Source organism: Balaenoptera borealis (genome assembly GCF_965194805.1).
Source record: "Balaenoptera borealis genome assembly, chromosome: 14".
NCBI lineage: Eukaryota > Metazoa > Chordata > Mammalia > Artiodactyla > Balaenopteridae > Balaenoptera > Balaenoptera borealis.
In genome coordinates this window covers 7,354,350-7,373,776 of record NC_138875.1, presented here as the reverse complement: position 1 = coordinate 7,373,776, position 19,427 = coordinate 7,354,350, and the positions used below count along the sequence as shown (strand labels likewise).

At 37.8% G+C, this 19,427-nt stretch overlaps 1 protein-coding gene across 3 annotated transcripts in view; it reads left to right on the top strand.

Annotated features, from left to right (window-relative positions):
• Positions 1 to 19,164, top strand: part of DOK6 (docking protein 6) — a 396,998-nt gene extending 377,834 nt beyond the window's left edge. Inside the window, exon 8 of one of the 3 annotated variants that reach the window (XM_082355309.1) lies at positions 11,859 to 19,164. In XM_082355309.1, the coding sequence (XP_082211435.1) occupies positions 11,859 to 11,998 (140 nt within the window). In that variant the 3' untranslated portion in view covers positions 11,999 to 19,164. The other 2 variants (XM_082355307.1, XM_082355311.1) reach the window with 2 other exon arrangements.
• The last annotated feature ends 263 nt before the right edge of the window (positions 19,165 to 19,427 follow it).

Below are 19,427 nucleotides of genomic sequence, written 5' to 3'. Positions count from 1 at the left end.
TTGAAGAGGCACAAAGCTTTTCCCCATTTTAAAAGCCTCTCATTCTTTGTCTGTAGGTGACAGAGAACATTGCAGTGATCAGATCTCCAGCTGCTGGGCTTTCCCAAATGGGAACCCCAAAACAACTCACCTTTCCCTCCTCCATTTTTAGAAATAAATTCTCTCTTCAATTTATCAGAGCCTAGTTATTTAGTAAATTCAACAATATCCAGAAACCCATTTCAAATAAAAGGGAAGCAAAACGAAGGCATTACTACAACATATTGGGATCTACTCCCTGCATCGGTTTAGTTACACTGTCCCACTTCATCTCCACTGCTCAGGGGGAGTTCCTAGGACTGTTCTCATTTCACAGATAAAGAGGAACCTCAGGCTTCAGCTACAGTCAGGACTCTATAACTCAAGTCTATCACACCCTGAATTATATTAACTTTCCTGTGTTCCCCATACAATTTCGCTTCAAAGTTTCTAGAAGGTGTAGTATTTTGCCGTCTCAGTCTTGTTTCTAAACCTGCTGAAACCATTTAAATTATCTGTATTATAACTCTGCTCAAGGCTTAAGGCTAGTAAAGTCTGTGAGTCTGGCAGAATCAGCAGTTCTCAAGGTCCCATCTCTGGTCTACCAGGCACTTCTTTCACAACTGAGAGGAATACATTTCTTACGCAACTAAACTTCTCTAATTTTCTTTCTGAGAATTACATTTCTAATCTCCTGATTGAAAGGAACAGGAGGGCCTATTTGCTATGGCCGAATTCATATAACACTGGTACCAAATTCTCAGGTCAAGCAAAAATGCTCTCCTTTCTCAGCGCCCTCCTGGTCCTTTCTCTAGAATTCTGTATTTCCAGCTCCTGAGAGATGCCTGTTCTTTGTCTTCGTTGTTGCACTCATCTTCACTGAGAGATTCTTTCATTATCATTTCATTGGATTTATGTTTGGAATGACTTGTCTACCAAAAAAATGTTTTAAGTAAAATACATATGACTGAAGATCAAAAGTTGCAATCATTAGATGACAGTACTACCAGCCTGAAATATATGTATACGTATGTGCATATATACATATGTATGTGTGTGTATATATGTATGTGTGTATCCATATGTATATATATATATGATATATCCAACCAAAGCACATAGAAAATGTACTCACATTGGGCAGACTTGTCTTAAGTAAAAATATAATTTCCTTTAAAATTTTTAACAAAAATAGTTTTCTGACCACTTCAAGCCCACTTACCACCACTGTCATGACCCCTCAGTGAATCAATCCAGGCTGAAATGTTCTCTAACATGTAAATGGTAGCTAATAAACATTTTCCTGACAGAGTCACATTAAAATTGAGGCTCCACAGGACTGAATGCCGTCCAGCTTTAGAGGAGTTAAAACTCAGAATTTGATTCTTTTTGACTTGTTGTCAAAAAATGACAAATGACCCTTTATTTTAACTTCAGCTGCTTTCATACTTAGAAAAATCTCCCAATTCGAACTACTTTCCTAGATTTCTTTCTAGTGATTTTTAATGCTTATTATTTCACTTGCTTTTCAAGGTCTTTGTAATTTATTTTTATATATAGTGTAGGAAAGAATATAAACTAATATGTTTCCTCAAAGAGCTGGCCAAATTTCCCAGTACTAGAAATTTTTAAAATTTGATAGAATTAGAGACTTATGTAGAGGCATAAAGACTCAAGGAAACATAAAGCTTTTCTGTCTTTGACTTAATTAGGAAATTTTAATTTTTATATGATTTACCAATTTAAGTCAATGTTATTAATTATGTAAACATAAATGGTTTCCATAAAAATATTACGCTCTACAGCAGTAGTGAAACTGAGTGAATTTAGTAACACTGGCCAACTCACTGTCATGGACATAATCCAAGAACAATCCAGATGGATTACTGATCACAACTTTCTAAGATTTAGCATTTTATTCTATTAAGTGATTGTTAAATATTTTAAAAAATAAACGATAGAAACTAACATTTCTGACTTTCACAATTATAAAATCAATGTAAAACATATAAAGAAATACAGACTCTTGGAAAAAACAGTCAATATCCATATTCTCACAGTCAAGTAACATGAAATAAAGTAATTCAGATTATCCTGTGCTCTTCTGAAAATCAATATAACTGAGGGAATTAAAAGAAAAAAAAGTTATGAGGCCTGCTTGCTCCCTTGCCTCTAAAATATGTTTTGGTTTGCCAGATCATGCCATTTCTCTGTTGTGCTAACTGTGGGGTAGCCTTAACCTTCTGGGGTGAGTGAAGAGTTTCAAGCCAGCCGCCTGGATTCCAGCACTGATGTCTGTGCACCCGGGAGAGAGAGTAAGAGGACTGACCCTACAGCGCTGCCAGGTGGATTAAGTAAATCAACATAAGTGAAACATCTGACACTTCCTGGTACACTGTTAGTGCTCAGTATTAATGACCACTAATATCATGAGTCAAGCACTCGGATACTTGATGTATGATTGTATCCGACCCGAGGTCACCTGGTGAGGCCAGGACCGGCCTTAGAGCCTGTGCTCTCAACCCTTCCCTGTCCTGGCCTGTTTTCAGTGAAACCATTACAGGTAATGTGACATTGTAAAATGGTAATAATTCTACAAACATTTTCTAGCCTTTTGACATTAGTACTTAATATTAAACAATAACTGATGAAAATATATTTCAACCTCTCACAGAGTAAAAATAAAATAAAGATAACTAATTAAAAATTAAAAGCTAACCAGGGGTTAAGATGATTTTCACTGCTGTCTCTGGGTACAATGGTGATAAAATGCCTGATAAGGATTTCTCAACCTGCCTAGAAAAGTAATTTGGGTTTTTGCAGCGGTTTCTCATAAAACAGAAATGTCCACAGAACACGTCCTTTGTCCTGTACTCCTTGACTCCATTTTCATGAATCTCAGATCTCCTATTCTCTATTTATCTGGATATTTTCAATATCAATACAGACACTGAAATATCGACTTTCCAGGAAGTGCTACTAACCAGAAACTATCTAGGCTTCAGATTTCCAGGTTCTGAAATTACTGCAGTTTACTGAGTGTATAATGAGAATGCAGAATATTAATTTAACTATAGTAAGAAATATTTGTAGGTCTTTCTCAATGAGAATGAATGTCCTCAACTCCTCACCACACCCAACCATTCTGGCCTCATTCTTCTCTAGGTCGGTACGAGCAGTTTCCAGCGCTCCCACTGGACCTGGAAGAATGCTGATGAGTTGGAGAAAATCAGGAAGAATTATAAGTAAACCCTAGGAAATGCACATAAAACCAGAGGCTTCTTTTTATCTTTGCACTACCTTCTGTGAGAAATTGTTCTATCTGGGGCTAAATTTAATCTATCAGATGTGTGATGGTGGGAAAAGATTGATTACAGCTCCTCTGTCATCTCATTGAATGAGCGAGCTTTTGAACCGCAAATCCGATCCAATCACTCATCTTTAAATCATTCAAAAGTTTTCTATCATCTATTAAAAAAATATCCAATTGGCTTCATAAGATATAACAGACTCTCCAGGGTGTGTCCTCGCCCCACATCCATATCTCATCTGCTGCAACTCACCATCTGGAATTTTCTTTCATTATTAGCATCATGAGGGCCTAATTCCTAATGGTGAGATACAGAGTCTGAAAGCCATGACCATTTGGGCACTGTGGTCTTATGCTGACAAAAAAATATTTACAAATCTAAGAAGACAAAATTTTGTTTGTGATTATCAGAATGTTTCCCAGATCTCTGAAAAATCAACCTAGTCATTCCTAGAAGGAAAAATTCTAGGCAAAGTTCTACAGAGAATGAGATGAAATCAGATGTGTTGAGTGTTAAGCAGATTTTTGGACACTTATCCTCAAACTCATTTCAGAGGTCCTCAGACTAAATGCAAGCTTAACCTTGTATCTACTGCAGAATAAAACTGTGCTACATTCTATGAAAACCTGACAGTAAATTTTCAATAATTTTGTTAATCTTCCTCATATTTAGTCTCTTTTGAAAACTTCCTATGTAAACTTATGTGACATTCAATATTTTTTCTATAACATTTCTGTCATAACTCAAATCTCTAACTATACATTATGGAGGGAAGTCCCATGCTCTTGGAAAAGTGTTTCTATGCATTCGTTTAAAATATTTGGAAAAGAATTATATCAAATAAAATTTTCCATTTTCTCCTTAAGATATCATCTTGAGGACGATCAGCTGGAAAGTATTCTTGTTATTGATTTGCAGGAGATTAATGTGACTTTCCAGTAAACTTGTTAAAATATCTCAGATTATAGTTCTGGAGATCTCAACCTGAACTGGGCACACCCTACTTCATGATCCTGAATAGTTCCTTGATTGCTAAAACTTTCTATAAATAATATATTCATAAATGGAAACAAAGATGTATCAATATATAACTTATTTTTATTAACATTATATTCAAAATTTTATACCTAAACCCTTGAAAATAGCAATGAAAAATGTATAGCTCAAAAACTAAATAAAAAACTGAATTTTTATTTTATGATATTTTCCCATTCCTCAAAAAACTGAATTTTTATAGTACTTTCCCATTCCTCTTGTTGAGCAACATTGATGAATTTTTATTTCATGTATTCTCTACTCAGTTTCAACTTAGATTACCCCATGTTAATATTTACCATTTTAGTAGCTGCCACAGATTGCTTATACCTTCCACAACTATTCATATGCATTCTGCTAACAGTGAAGAGTTCAGCTAAGTCTTGTGAAGAGATCACAGTCATAGAAAATTAATATCACAGTTGTAGAAGATTAATATCCCAGTAGGTAATTAAAATACATGAGAAATGAAATGCAAGCAACAGGAAAAAATGAATGCTACATCAACCAGAATAATAGATAGAAGACTATTTTTAGTCCACAGAATTTATGAAATGGGTATTAAAAATGTAATTCTGTATGAATCAAATTAAACCATCTTTAAAACAAATTAAAGTATTATAAACTATATTGTGTTGGATATTTTTCAGTATTAGAATGCACTTGCTAACCCACCAGTCTCTTTATAACTGGAGGCTGGGTACTACATAGAATTAAATAATATGCATTTTCCCATTCAAAAATTTCTAATTTTTAAAGATATGAGTAAAGGATATTTAGATGTCCACTTATGAAACAAGCAAAAAAGGTCCATAGTTTTAGGGGTGAAAGTGCCATTATTAATAACAATATATGTATGAATGTATATTAAAGAAAGAACAAGAGAGGGAAAGGAAAAGGGAAAAGAAAGCTTTTGCAAATTTAAATTAGAGCAGTAAAATCTTTTTTATAATTTAGTAAGCTTGGAAGAGAAGGTTAAGCAAACCTCAAATCTCCCACAAAATAAAGCAGCAAAAAAAAGAGAGTGAAAATAAAAAAGATTGGAAAATTATAAGATCAGAACAGCACTGGAACATATAAATAATAGATGGTTAGAGAAAGAGAACAGAAGTGGGAGAAAGAGAGCAGAGAAAAATGGTGGAAGGGAAATAATTCACAAAAATTATAATAATAATCCAGAAGTATTTCCCAGAAATGAGACACCTTGGCTCCTTGATTGAAAAAAAAATCTCATAAAGTATTTGGAAAAATACTCACACCATGACACATCATTATGAACCTCATAACAAAGGATCAATGCCAGGCACTATTGCAAACGCTTTGTTTCTACTTCAGTAGCAGGCTGTGAAGATTAAATGAACTGGTGGGCTGTGTGTGTGTGGTGCTTGCACGCTCGTGTGCATATACCACGATATAGTACCCCCGCTCTTAGTGTTAATATTATATAAACACTAATGTAATACACCATTAGACTGTGCTATTATGAAATAACTCTTTTAACACATGATCCTATTGGTAGAAACTATTATAATTGCCATTTTACACTTGAGGTACTTGAAGGACAGAACAGTAAAGGGATAGAGTGGGAACTCAAACCCAAGTCGTCTTCCTTCAGAGCCAGCACAATTAACCATCACACAATACAGGATCCTTAACTTAGGGCATGAACCAAGAGAGATTCCCAATAAATTAAAAAGCTGAAGATAGCAAAAGAAATTTATGAAAATATAAAAAGAACTTATAAGAAAATATTTTAATAATCTTGTGATGAAGAAAGACTTATTTCAAGACACAAAACCAGAAACCACCAACACTTGACTACAAAATTTAAATACTTTATGTAGCAAAAGGAAATTAAACAATAAGATGCAATTTTTCATCCTTCAACCTGGCAAAATTTTTAATCTAATTAATATCCATATCATCTAATGTTAAGATAAAAAGTACTCTTATACCCTCCAAGTGGGAATGTAAACTAGTGCAATGCAAATTGACAGTTTATATCAGAAACAGTGGCATAAAACAACCATTAAAATTTTTCTTTTTTTGACAATTTGAAGGATGAAAAATTACATGTCATGTTTAATCATTTTATGTAATCTTAAGCCAAATTACATAATTTCACTAGCAAGTACAAATACCTCCCAGAGAAAAGGTCAAGAAAATAATAATCCCTAACAAAAGAAAAAGTGTCACCTACATTTTCTCAGATTAATGTCTCCTGATTAATTTTATTTATTATAAAATGAATGGACTATGGACTGAACTGTGTCCCCCAAAGTTCATAGGCTGGAGCCCTGACTCCAAATATGACTGTATTGGAAATAGGGCCTTGAAGGAGGCAATTAAGGTTAAATAATATCATATGGGTTGGACCCAAATCTAACAGGATTAGTGTCCTTATAAGAGGAAGAGACCCCAGGAAAGTGCACACAGAGAAAAGCACCAGTGAGGACCCCCTGCCAGCCCAGGAGAGAGTTCTCACCAGGAGCCAACCCTGCCAGCACCTTGACCTCAGACTGGCCTCCGGGACTATGAGAAAATACATATCTGTTGTTTAAGCTACCCAGTCTTACAGAATATTGATATGAGGATTTTTAAAAATAATATTTCTAAGGTAGTTAGCATAGAAATATGTGCTCAATGAACAGCAGTTATTCCATCATGGCTTTTCGTTTCCAAATCACTTTCTGTCTGCGTTGAAACCCATGATCTTCATTCCCCAGTGGCTCAGATGCGCTGAACCGAGCCTCAGTTCCCCCCAGCAAATCTATTCCAGGGTCATGGAGCTCCTGGGACCCTGGAATCCCCACAGGCATTTCTGGAGCACCCCCCTAGGAGAGCAGAAACATTGACCAAAACACAGTCCGCTTTGAACTGTAATTAGAACAAACTGAGGACAATTCAAATACAGCTTATAGAAGAGCCACTGACTACAGGTCCTGGGCACTTCTAAGCATGACTGATACATGGTAGGTTTTTACTAAGAGACTGGAGATGGCCCTTGTTGCTTCTACCTCCTGTCTGGTTTCACCTTTTACCTGCCTGCAAGGTAAACATACAAGTTTTAAACATCCCATAAAAACCTGCTGGCCCCAGATTCACTGCAGTGAGAGCCCTTAAGCCCTGTGCTTTGCACCCCAGCTTATTCTTCCATTCCCTCCTCCAGCACCCGGGCCTGATCTGCCATCTGCCCTCTCCTAACAAGGGGTTTCTAGCCACGGAAATCAGCATCTCCCCGGTGTCCCCCTAGTCCTGCTTGTCGCCGATGCCTTTATTCCAGGCTGCTCCCTTCTTCAGGAGGCAACTGTTTTATTTGGGGTTTTTTCCTGCTTTGTTTCGTTTGTTTTATTATTTAAAGGGACAACCCTCTTTCCTCTCCCCCAGATTCTAACAAACTAATAAAACACACAAATTCACATCAGCACGTAGCATTACTGGGGCATCGCCTCTTACCAATTAATAACCACAAGTTTTATGCTTTGGGAATCTTCTGACTTCCTTCCAAAACAATTTCCTTTATATTGTATGTAAAGAATAAAATCGGTATTAGTAAGTATGGAAAACTAGAAGCTAGCAGAAAGGGAATGAGCAGTGGTAACTCTGTAGCAGGCAGCAAAGTACTACTTAATCCCTCAGGAAAGAGAAGATATTTACAAGAGCCTGTCATTCTTCACTTTCTCTCCTAGGTGTGATGTGAATCTCTGGTCCTGCATTCAGATTTGGTAGTTATTTTCTACTGCATTGTGTTCCATCTAGTTTATTCCTGGTTTGAACCTTTCACGATGCGGCAGGAAGTTTTCCTTCTATGGCTAGAGTCACTGCACCTTTCTTGTCACGTGGTACTCTTCAGTTTCCAGGAGAAGTCATGTAATTTTGTTAGAATAAACAAATGTCTTAAATGCCTCTGTATCCAATATATGTCCTTCCTTTTGGAGTGGACCCATGTTTCTCCATCTGGGGCTCATATACTTGCCATGGAGGGAAGGGGGTAGGGGATGGTATGAAGTGTCATTTCAGAGTATACTTCAAACCACCAGGTAAATACGATGTTTCTCTCCCAGATTGTCAATGTTACCTGAATACATGGGTAGAAAATATTATTTTCTATTAAAACAAACATGAATATACAATGGAGTAGAAATGAAAATTCAAAAGGACTTTTAAGATAGACTGATAGCTATGAACAAATTTGTTACTTTTAAATTGCAGCATCCCCCAGATGCCCAGAGTCTGTCTTTCGGGGGATGGTCCGGAGGGGAAAGTTTAGGAAGGATTTAAATAGGGTCTCTGTTGATTGGAATGAACAGGTCTAGTCCAGCAAGTTTTTAATTTAAGCCACAAAGTTGATTTGTTTTGTTTTGTTCTCATCAACAGTGCCTAAGGGCACAATTCAAATAAATGCTGAGAAAATGATTAATTACTTCTCTCTTTTGTTCTCATACTCATTGTTGCCAAAATCAAACAGAACTTATTAAGCCTTCATATGTTCAGCTCTGATTGAGGTATGTTATTTTTGTGATAAGCAGAAACAGCATCATTTGTGAACTGTCCATAAAGAAATGGCTGAGGTAAGAAAAAACATCATTTCATCTCCAATTAGACTAGAAATTGTTTGTAGAGGAAACAAAGAAATCTTCAAGATGACCTTGAAGGAAAATAATATTCCAAACCTGTCACAGTGAGAACAGCGCACTGCGAGGGTAGACAAAGTAGACATTGAACAAGAAAACGGACAAGAGTGTGGACACATTCAGCATAGAAAGAAGGGGAAAAAACTAACATTTATTAGGTACCTACCATCCCAGGTGTCTTCCTGTATGTTGTTTTGTTGAACCCTCAAAATACCTTAGGAAAGTATGTTCTTTCCATGCAAAAAAATGAGGCTCAAAAAGGGATGGCAGAGCTGGATTTTGGACTCAGCAGTTTCAGAGTCCGTGGTGGTGGCGTCTACACACTCTGCGGAGCAGAGGTCACCGGTGATGGTTGAACTGAAGTGTGCAGTTCCGTAACCAGCTCTTCTAAGCTCCGCTGGCGTCCTGCTCTGATCCCATACAGCACTGGCTGTGCGGACCCTTCATTTGATGTTTACTGTTATCTATCCTTGTCTGATGATCATTTCCAAAGCAGCTTGTGAACTCTGGAAACTCAGGAACCATGGTTTCCATAACTTTGTCTTCCCTGTGGAGTCCTGAACTATGTTAGTAGATGCTTGGCAAATTTTAGTTGCATGATTGAAGTTTTACCCCCAAGATTCCAGATTCTGTGTGCATAGGCAAAGACTCTTCTATATTCACGACTTAAACCTTAGCCTTTAGACCACAAGTAATGTGAATTAAAGGTGTGCTCTCGCGTTGCTCTCTTTCAGATATTTCTAACATTTTTTAAAATAACAGGATAAAACCAAGGCCAGGAACATGGTCTTAATATTAGGATTTCCAACTGGTTTGTGCTCATGAACACCAGTCTCTCCTCTTACGGGAACTGAACTATCATCCAGCAAGTCAATGGTGAGAAAAGGAGGCAAACTGTTAAAATTTTAAGTTATGTTCCCCATATCAGATTAGTGTATCACAACCTTGTCGTATAAGCATCATGTCAAAAGGCCACCTCCTTAGGGAAGCCTTCATGGACTGCCCCCTATGGATGACCATGCTGGATAGAGTCCCTCATGGCATCTGTCTCTTGCTGTGGGGATGCATTTAACATGTATGAATTTAATTGATACACATTGATTTAATACTCAAAAGCACCATATTATACCATTATTGTCATCCAGAATGTGCAGATAAGGAAACTGCGAAACCCAGAGACCAAGTAAGTCTCTCAAGATCAGTTACAACGAGTTAGCCGCAGGGGCAGCGCGTGTGCCCGGAGCTCTGACTCCTAAGTGCCCCAGCTGATCTCGCCTCTAACGGCCAAACCCTCCTGCCTACCCCCAGCTTCATCTTCCTCATTGCCTCCTCAGGGTCCTACAGCAAAGAGAAGACACACTTAGCTGAGAATTTATGAGAATTTGATGATGGAATTTAATTGGACCCTCGAATCAGCTGTCGGTCCAATTACTGAACCAGTAAGGAGACGTGAGAGACGGCAACAGCAAGGCAGCCCTGCCCGCCTCAGGCCTGAAGGAGCACAGAGAGGACATGGGGTTTCAGGACCCTGGGAGAGGGAGGGAAGGGAGCAGAAAGGTCTGGAAACTCAGAAGCAGGAGGCTGGGTGGCAGAAGCACAGGAGCAGACCGGACGGCCTCAGTAGGAAATGCCCAGGCCTCTCCTCCCTGACCTGCTGCTGAGTCTTCATGAGAGAACCAGGCCAACAATGAAACTAAAATGATTTTTATCTCGAAAGCAAGATTTTGCTCTCACGACTTTTTAACATTAAGAGGTTCTACCACTTTAATTACCTTGTTATTGCCCAATGCATTTGCATTTCCTCCCTGGATCCCAAGCTTCAGACTCGACACGGATAGATTCCGAGTCACCAAACACACCTGACGATGAAACTGGCTTTCAGTGCATGACCTTGCGAAGGCCAGCCCCACCTGAGGAGACTGATGACATGTTTGATGTTTCTGTGTTAACAGATCATCTTCCCTGGATTCCTCGCCATAGAGACGAGAAAAAATATAAACCAAACTCAATACATCTCTTGCTTTGAGTGAAACAGAAGCTCTGAGGGGGCAGAGCACACTGTATTTTTTCTTCTCTCCCCACTGAGCTCATCCATTAGGTAATCATCATTCTCACGTGTGAAGAACAATTACTGACTGATTAAGAAGGATGGGGAGACCCCTGGGAAGTTCACCTGAAGCCCTAGAACGCATCTTCTCTCCCTACGTTGTTAGCATTCTGCTAGTTTTCCAGTAATCATTTCTAGATTTTGCATTAAACAAATTTCTCGTCGCAGGGGTGCATCTGAACTATAAAATCATAGAAATAAATTTCCTATAAGACTTAACTGTGAGGCCATTTTAGTAACCATGAAGGTTTATCGTTTGGGTTAACCATGTCATGAAGTGGGCCCGGTTACTCACAAACCCGCCAGGAGAAGCCAGGGCCTGGAACGCAATCACTGTGAAAGCTTTTTCCTGATAATTGATGGTGACGGGTTAGGATAAAGTGTAGTCTGCCTGCTTAAAAGGTTTTTAAGAAGTATGTCATTTGCTTCTGTACGCTGAAAAGTGAGTATCAAAGAAAAGAAAGCACTTACAGGTTCTCCATCAAAAACAGCTTTTTTTTTTTTTTTTTTTTTTTTTGTAAAAGCTTTTTGTGCTTTTGTTCCAAAGGTTGAAGGAGAGTACAAGTCTGAGATCCCTAGCTCTCTGGCATCCAGAATTTTTGAGAAGACACACTAAGGAAACTATTGAGCCCTGCATACAACATTTTTAACTCACCAAGGAACCAGGCGCCGTTTCTCCATGTTTACCTACTCACCTCGCGCTTTTCGGAGTCAGTTTCTTGGTACAGCTCTCCTTCCTTTTTCTCTCTCCAGGTCACGGGTTCGGGGCCTCGAAGATGTCACGTGCACAGACGTTTCCCAGCTACGCCTCGGAGCAGAGCGAAGAGACGCAGCCGTCCTTGTCCCGGTCCAGCAGCTACGGCTTCAGCTACAGCTCCAGCCTCATCCAATGACACCCAGAGAGATGCTGAGACCAGAGAGACAGTCTGCCCGGACCTGCCTGGGGGCCATCGCGCCCTCTACCTCGCGGAGGACCAATTGCAGGGAACATTGAAATGGGTCGGGTCTATCCCCGCTCCCAGTGGAAGGTTAAAAACTGGAGTTCTGCTTCCTTGATTCCGTGGCTAAGTTCTTTATTTATTGAGTTTCTTGCGGGGGAGTCTACGTTTTACAAAAATAGAATCCAAATCGTCTGAACAGTCATTTAAATAAAATCCTTTGAGTCTGACAGTAGCAGAAGCCTGGGCAGGGTGAGAAGTCGCCCACGCTGGACCGTACCTGGGTGAAGGCATTGCCCCTGTCCTCCTAGCTCAGTCCTCCCACCTGAGGAGAGGTCTGTCCTTAGAAAGGTGACCCACCACAAGCTCTGTGGCTTGGAGGGTTTCGACAGGGACAAATCCAATAAGCTCTACAAATGGCATCACTACTTTCCGTATAAATAAGCCCAGTGACAAGGGAACACGCCCACGAAATTTAGAACACACTCTTAAGCAGGGCCTTGTAGCTCTATTCTGTGTGTGTGCTCTGTGTGTGTGTGTGTGTTGTGTGTGTGTGTGTGTCTGTAGACAAATATAGATATGGATATTGCTGTATCCATCTATATCTAACAAGTATATATCAATGTGTGCTGAGAGTGACAGGATATGCTCACTTAAATTGTTGAAAACTGTTATTTGGTGCATTAAAATTAAGATCGTTATGTTGAATAGCTATGTTTAAAATAGTGCTGTAAAAAAAAAAAAAAGGCTTCTTATTAGCAAAGTATTCATGTAGTCACGTCTGCTCCTGTGACAAACAGAGGTGACGATGTGAAAAGCGGGACCACTTTGGAAGCGAAGGAACCAGTCTGGCTGCACGTCACGTCACTGCACTGTCTTTCTGTTCAGTAATCCCTTGTTGGTGACGATGTTTCTCCCTTTGGCCCCCTCTGAGCTACGTGGGGAAGATTGGGTGTGATCCTCGACTGGCTTTCATTTACCCTCGAGGAAAAGAAGGACTCTAAATGACAATCTGTTTAAGAAAGAGATAAAAGTACACTTTAAATGAAATCAGACAACAATAGGGACAGGATTGTAGGTATCATTTTATGTGTGACAGATGCTGTTCTCAGAGAGCCATCAGAGGCTTGTAATTTACTGTGTAACCAGAATTGGCTGGGCTTTACTTTCCTTTTACTGGATATGGGTTGGCTGGGATTATAAGAGAAAATGGATCCAGAAAAAAAAGTTTTTTTCATTCCTGAGACTAATGACAAACCTACTAGATTTAAAGGGAAGTGGTGATTTCCACGTGAACTGGGGAAGTTTGGCTAATTTGGGTCAACATAGGTATTTTTGCCCTTAGTTTTGGAGTTTACTCAAGTAAAAATAAAAATCATTCTGCCCGAATTATCTGATGCCACGTGCCTAAGATGGTCAACTCATAAATACTCCAAAGGTGGATTTAAAGAACAGCGAGCCCAGGTCATGTAAGATGAAAACCTGATATTTTTTTCAATATCAAAATTTTTTTAAGCTTTCAAAGTTAGTCTGTTGAAAGGGTACCTTTTTTGCTGATCTGTGATAAGACTTTTCTTTCGTCCATGTCCATAGCTTGAATGCAGTCACAATTCATTGTGGAGAGTTATTCGTGGTAAAAGCAGTATTCAGTCCCTCCGTGATAAATTTGCACTTATAGCAACTGCCTAGATTTTCCACATCTCTCAGATAAGTCTGAAAATGCCCCCAAGATGCTAATCATAAGAGTTAATGTGGCTGTGAAAAATAATTATTCTAAGCTTTCAGGGATAAAAAGAAAATTACTCAAATGCTCAGCACTGTGAATTTTGCTGACACAGCATAAGAGCGGATGACTGGTTCCTGACGATGATACAGCCTTCCCTGAAATCCCAGCTTTCAGGGTTGAACACCTCTGAATTACTTTTAGCACATGGCATTTGCTTTTGAAATGCCGCGAGTGAAACACACCAGAGCAACTCCCAGCTGAGACCATCTGAGCACAGCTCCCAGGGGTGCCGCGCTCAAAGCAAGCCTCTCGCGGCTCACTCGGTCGAGTTGTTGCTTACAGACCACAAGTTTCTACATGGAACTTAGGGGGACAGATCCTCAGGGGTCCTGGTATATGTCTCAGCTTTATTACTGTGCCAGAAGCACAGACAGCGGGTCCGGGGGGATTCTGCTAATTAGACGAGTCTGCTCTTGTGTCTGTTTGGTGGGAGACATGATTCCTGCATGAAGTAGTTTCCAGAACACTGTTTGCTTGTGATCATTACCAGTGAGTGTAACCGAGGGGGTCCCAAAGATCAGGCATAACCTTGGGCCGGTTCATTCAGAAAATAATGTCATAAAAAAGAGTCAGTGAGAGAGAAATTTCCTTCCCGTGTCCTTAAGCCAATCTCATCACAATGAGAATAATGCTGTAAAAGATTTCGTGATAAATTTTTGGAGATTTATTCTAGCATACTCCTCTAACTATACCTAAAATTGCAACTAAGTCAAAATTGCTAAATGAACAGATAGGAGAATTTATAGTAACCTAATATACTTGGCATAAGGCAATGCACACTGTAATCAGTGACAAGCAGATAAATATTCTGCAAAAACCAAAGATGAAAACTTACTGAACCAGTCTGCTGGAAGGTCATAAAACCAGCACCAGTGGAGTAAGTAGAGTGGTCCTAGGCGTGTATCCAACTCACTTGAGCTTGTAGGTTTTTGACTAAAGATGCCTCTACGCTTCGCAAGCATTTTTCTCCCTTCAGTAATTGTGTTCTTCTTTAATATACATGTGACTTTTTCATTGTGAGGGAGTGACTGCTATGAACCAAAGACATCTTTCGGCTCCTTCTGAAACTGACTCAGTCAGCTTTCCATCCAGATGTAGACCGGTGGACGAAGGTGGTCACAGTTTCCATATCGAGTTGGAAGAAAGCAGTGGTCAAGGAACCCAAGTCATAAAGGATCTTCTGAGAGCAGAGAAAGCCTGGAAGACGTACACATTTCATGGAAAGATTACCTGAAGGGATTTATTTTTTATGTCCCCAATTTTTTGTTCTGATAATATTAATTGTTGTACACGTGACATTATAATTATGTAGAAAAGTACAAAATAACTTTGACCCAATGGTTTACTATTCTGGTGGGAGGGAAAAGAAAACACTTCTTTCTCTTAGTCATCAAACAAATAATAGGCACTCAGAACTAATTTGTTTATGCAATAAATATTTATGAATCAATAGGTTTTGGCCACTGCCACAATTTGAACTTAATGAAATAAGAAATATATATTTACTTATATATTAAGGAAGATGTGGTTTGATAGAGCATGTGAAATAAAGTGAAACGTATTTATTAAAAGTAAACCTCACCTTTTCCAACAAGTAGTAACTATAGTACTAGTCCTGGTATCTTGTACAATTTTCCTCTGTCTTCATTGGGCAATTATGTTTGAAAATAATTTATCACCTATAAAATGGTTAACCACTTATTCTTTCTGTCCAGTATAGAAGCAGTGGACTGATAAGTAACTTTACACTGTTAGTAGTTTCTATAAATCCAACTTATTGCATGTGGTATCTTTATAGTAGATATTAAAAACATCATAAAAATTGATGTCTGCCCCTCATTCTTTGGCCAATATCTCAGAAAACTCTGTAAAAAAGCATGATTACACTACTCCCTTGATTATTTGAGCCACTTACTAAAATTGACCATTAATGCTACCGTGAAAACAAGCTAAGAAAATTATATTCTTGTAAAAACATTGTAGTCCAGATATGATTTTTACAACACATACAGCACAATAAATGGGCAGTATACATTTAGTGGGGCTGAGCTTAGGCCTTTAACACTTTGTGTTTTATAGCAAACAATCTACTAAAAACTGCTCAAAGTGAAAATTATACATTTTCTCCAAATCTATCATGTCTGTCAATACCTTACAATTTCAAACTGCTTTATCAGTCATTAACTATACTTTATAATCCCGTAAACTTGGCCTTCTCAAAATAGATAGAACTTTGCCACTAGACCTGTGTTAATAATTATAGTAGATGATACACCACACAAATGAACTTCTAGCCTATGAAATCTATGGAGTGCAATTTCCCATGGAGGGGGTAGAGTAAGAGGAGGGGGACTAGTCAGTAGGGCAACAGTTTAGATAAAATTACAAAAACTCCAATGAAGTGTCCAGTGTTACACTGGGACTCTGCTGTCTTCATAATCTGACCTCAGTTCTATGTCACAGACATGGCCTTCTTTACTAGTTTCACCTCGTACTAAGTATGCAATTGAAAGAAGAAGACATCGGTTGTATCAGGTTTTGAAGTTACCACAGAAAGACAACACGTATCAAGTAGGCTTCCTTCAGTTTAGTGAAAATTATTGCACACAAAAGAATATATCATCACAAAACACCCATGGTTAAATGTCTCTTCAGTGACACGAGCATCAGTTTCGTATGGTCAACCTCATCTGAGTTTCAACACGAAGATGTATTAGCTGTGACACTGGCTGGGGACTAAATAAGAGGTCAACAGCCTCACATGTGAATTCTCTATCAATGTATTCGAAAGATTCACCCACTTTCTTCTCTGAAACGGCCACAAATGCTTTCTTTTTTACTCGAGAATGTGAATCTTTGTTGTATCATTTCTACAATTATTACAACTAGGTGAGGCATGGCATAGTTCATAGACTCTCGGGGAAGTATCATGAGATGTTGGACACATTTTCTAAATAGATGGAATGCTAGCTAGCTCTGAAAGCAATCATGTAGAAGAAAATTTCCGCTTTATGTTCTGCTCAGGAGAAAACCAAAACCCGTGGGTATTGTAATTTATTCAAAGGCAAAGAAATGGTCAGGAATCGTTTCGCCTCATTCCAGGCTTCTAATCCAGGAATGTTTCCTTGACGCCATGTCATCTCCCAGTTAGGCATGGTGGGAGCCGAGAAATACCACATGGCCTCTAAATAAATAGGCCCTTGTACATTTAAGGGTTTCTTCCAATTTTTTAGATGTTCCTCACCCTTCCTGGATTCATCACCACTATATCAATAGAAAGGCTTGATGAGGCAATTCATTAGACTGGTTGTAGGTCATGAATGATTAGGAGAAGTTGTATTACTCCTACACTGTCTTCGAGTTCTTTGTTGGAAATTCAAACTTATTTATCCTAAAGCGATAGTTGAACAACTATAAAAAAATTAAGTAGATGTCTATGTTTTGTATTCCTGCTACTTCATCATATTATAATTGTGATTATTATTTTGAGGATCTTTATCATTCTGTAGCACTTTCGTTTAATTATTTATGGCATTTGTCACAACTTAGATAATAATATCCAAGCTACATTTTTTTTCATGTGAACTCAAAAAGCTTTCATTTTCAATTGAAATTTGGGGAATGGCATTTTTTACACTAAAATACCTTACACATCAAGTTTTTTTCTTACACACTTCAGTAGACAATTATTTAAATTAACTTTAGATAAATAAGTTAAAATTACTAAATAATATGAAAACCACATTTTACTTGTGATTTTAGTATATTTTTCCCAGTTGAAGATTTTAACATCTTGTTAAGATTTAAAGGAGAGGAAAAATACATTTTTAATTGAAATATACCAACTTCCTTCTAATAATTCAGCTTAGTAAGTTTTTATTTTACCTCATCTTCTATGTCTGCTACCCTAGTCCATATTCCATATTCTGGTTTTAAGAATGAGTGGATTAAAATTTTCTATAGTTATTTTGGTAAGTTTAGTAGTTGATGCAGTTAACTTCCTCAGTCTGCTCCCTGATTTTAGGACAATTTTAGACTTAAAGAGAACATAAAATCAATCCTTTTTGTAGACACAGAATCGTGGGTCAAATGGAGCAAGGTCTCCACACCGTCCCTGTAGTTGTGTTCATGTTGGAGTTTGATTGTTATCTTAACACTCAAGTGATCCACACCCTCATAAGAGTTGCTTATTTTCAGGAATCAGAAATTTAAAAACCCAAATTAAGGAGAAAAAGAAAATTGAGATGATGATTTAAAAAAAATTTTTTTTTAAGTCACCACATGATTTCTCTCAAAGAAAACATTATGAGAGGGTTTTTATGGTGTTTCAATATCATTAACTCTTTGAGGATGAAAGGCAGGGAAAAATGAAGAAGAAAATGACAGAAGTATCTTGATATTAAGTATGAATCAGAAATTAATATGATATAGATCAATATGAAATAATTTGATTAATAAAATTGAGATTTACATATATATTGCATAATTCAAAGAACAATGCTTTTTCTTATCAAAAAGAAAATATATATATAAGTGGGTGGAGTTGGGGGGAGATGGAGTTGCAAATTTTTGTGATGACCTGAAGTAGAAGATTCTTTCCCAGTATAAGACACTATAATTTTAGTTATAGCCAGCACTGTATAAATCACAGCAACAAATCAGTCTACCCCTTGACAATAAATGAATATGAAAGCAAGAATCATCTTTACTGCAGATGACAGGAGAACTCCTAGGGTCTGCAGGGGCCCCAGTTACTCTCTCCACACAAGCCCTAACACACACACACACACACACACACACACTTTTGACTATTTACCTACACTATATATTCCACTGTAATACTTTTTCCTAGGTCCACACAGAATTATCCCATCTTATAAAATCCTTATCCCTATGAATCTTCAAAATATATTAAAATTATGTGCTGTATGTCTGCTTTCTGTAAATTCTTTTAAATTAATTTATATATACTTTGTGAAGTCTTATACTGTACATTGTAAACAAATGTCATTTGTCATTGATTAAATTTATTGTTTATGAGTACTTTGATAAAAATAACTTTGGATGCTAGGCCCCTGTTAAGAAATAAAATACCCATTGCAAATTTGCTTCTATTGGAAAATATGTGATTTGACATTCTTTATTTTTAATCACAATCTATCCCAGATAAATAATAGTTTGGGGACGTCTGGACTTAAATACCCGTTGGGCCACCTTTGGGAAGGGAATGCAAAGAAATAGCTGTCCCTGGAAACTAAATGTGAATTTCTGGCAGAACAGAAAATATTATTATAATGTGGCAATAATAAAATTAGAAAATTAAATTATTTTAAAATCTGTCTGTGTGATTTTTCCCCTTGGTAAAATACATGAAATGCATAGTTCAAGAATTACCTTCTTCTGAATTCATAGTTTCTATATATCAATCCTTAATAGATAAGACTTATTAATGTCTTACTCATAATTCTAAGAAACTTACAAATGATATTGCTACCAGAAGGAAAATTTATACTGTGCAAGATTAAATTTCCCCCATCACTTAAAAAAAGGTAAAGCAGTTCAGAAATACTACTTTACACCACAACTTTGCATGACTGA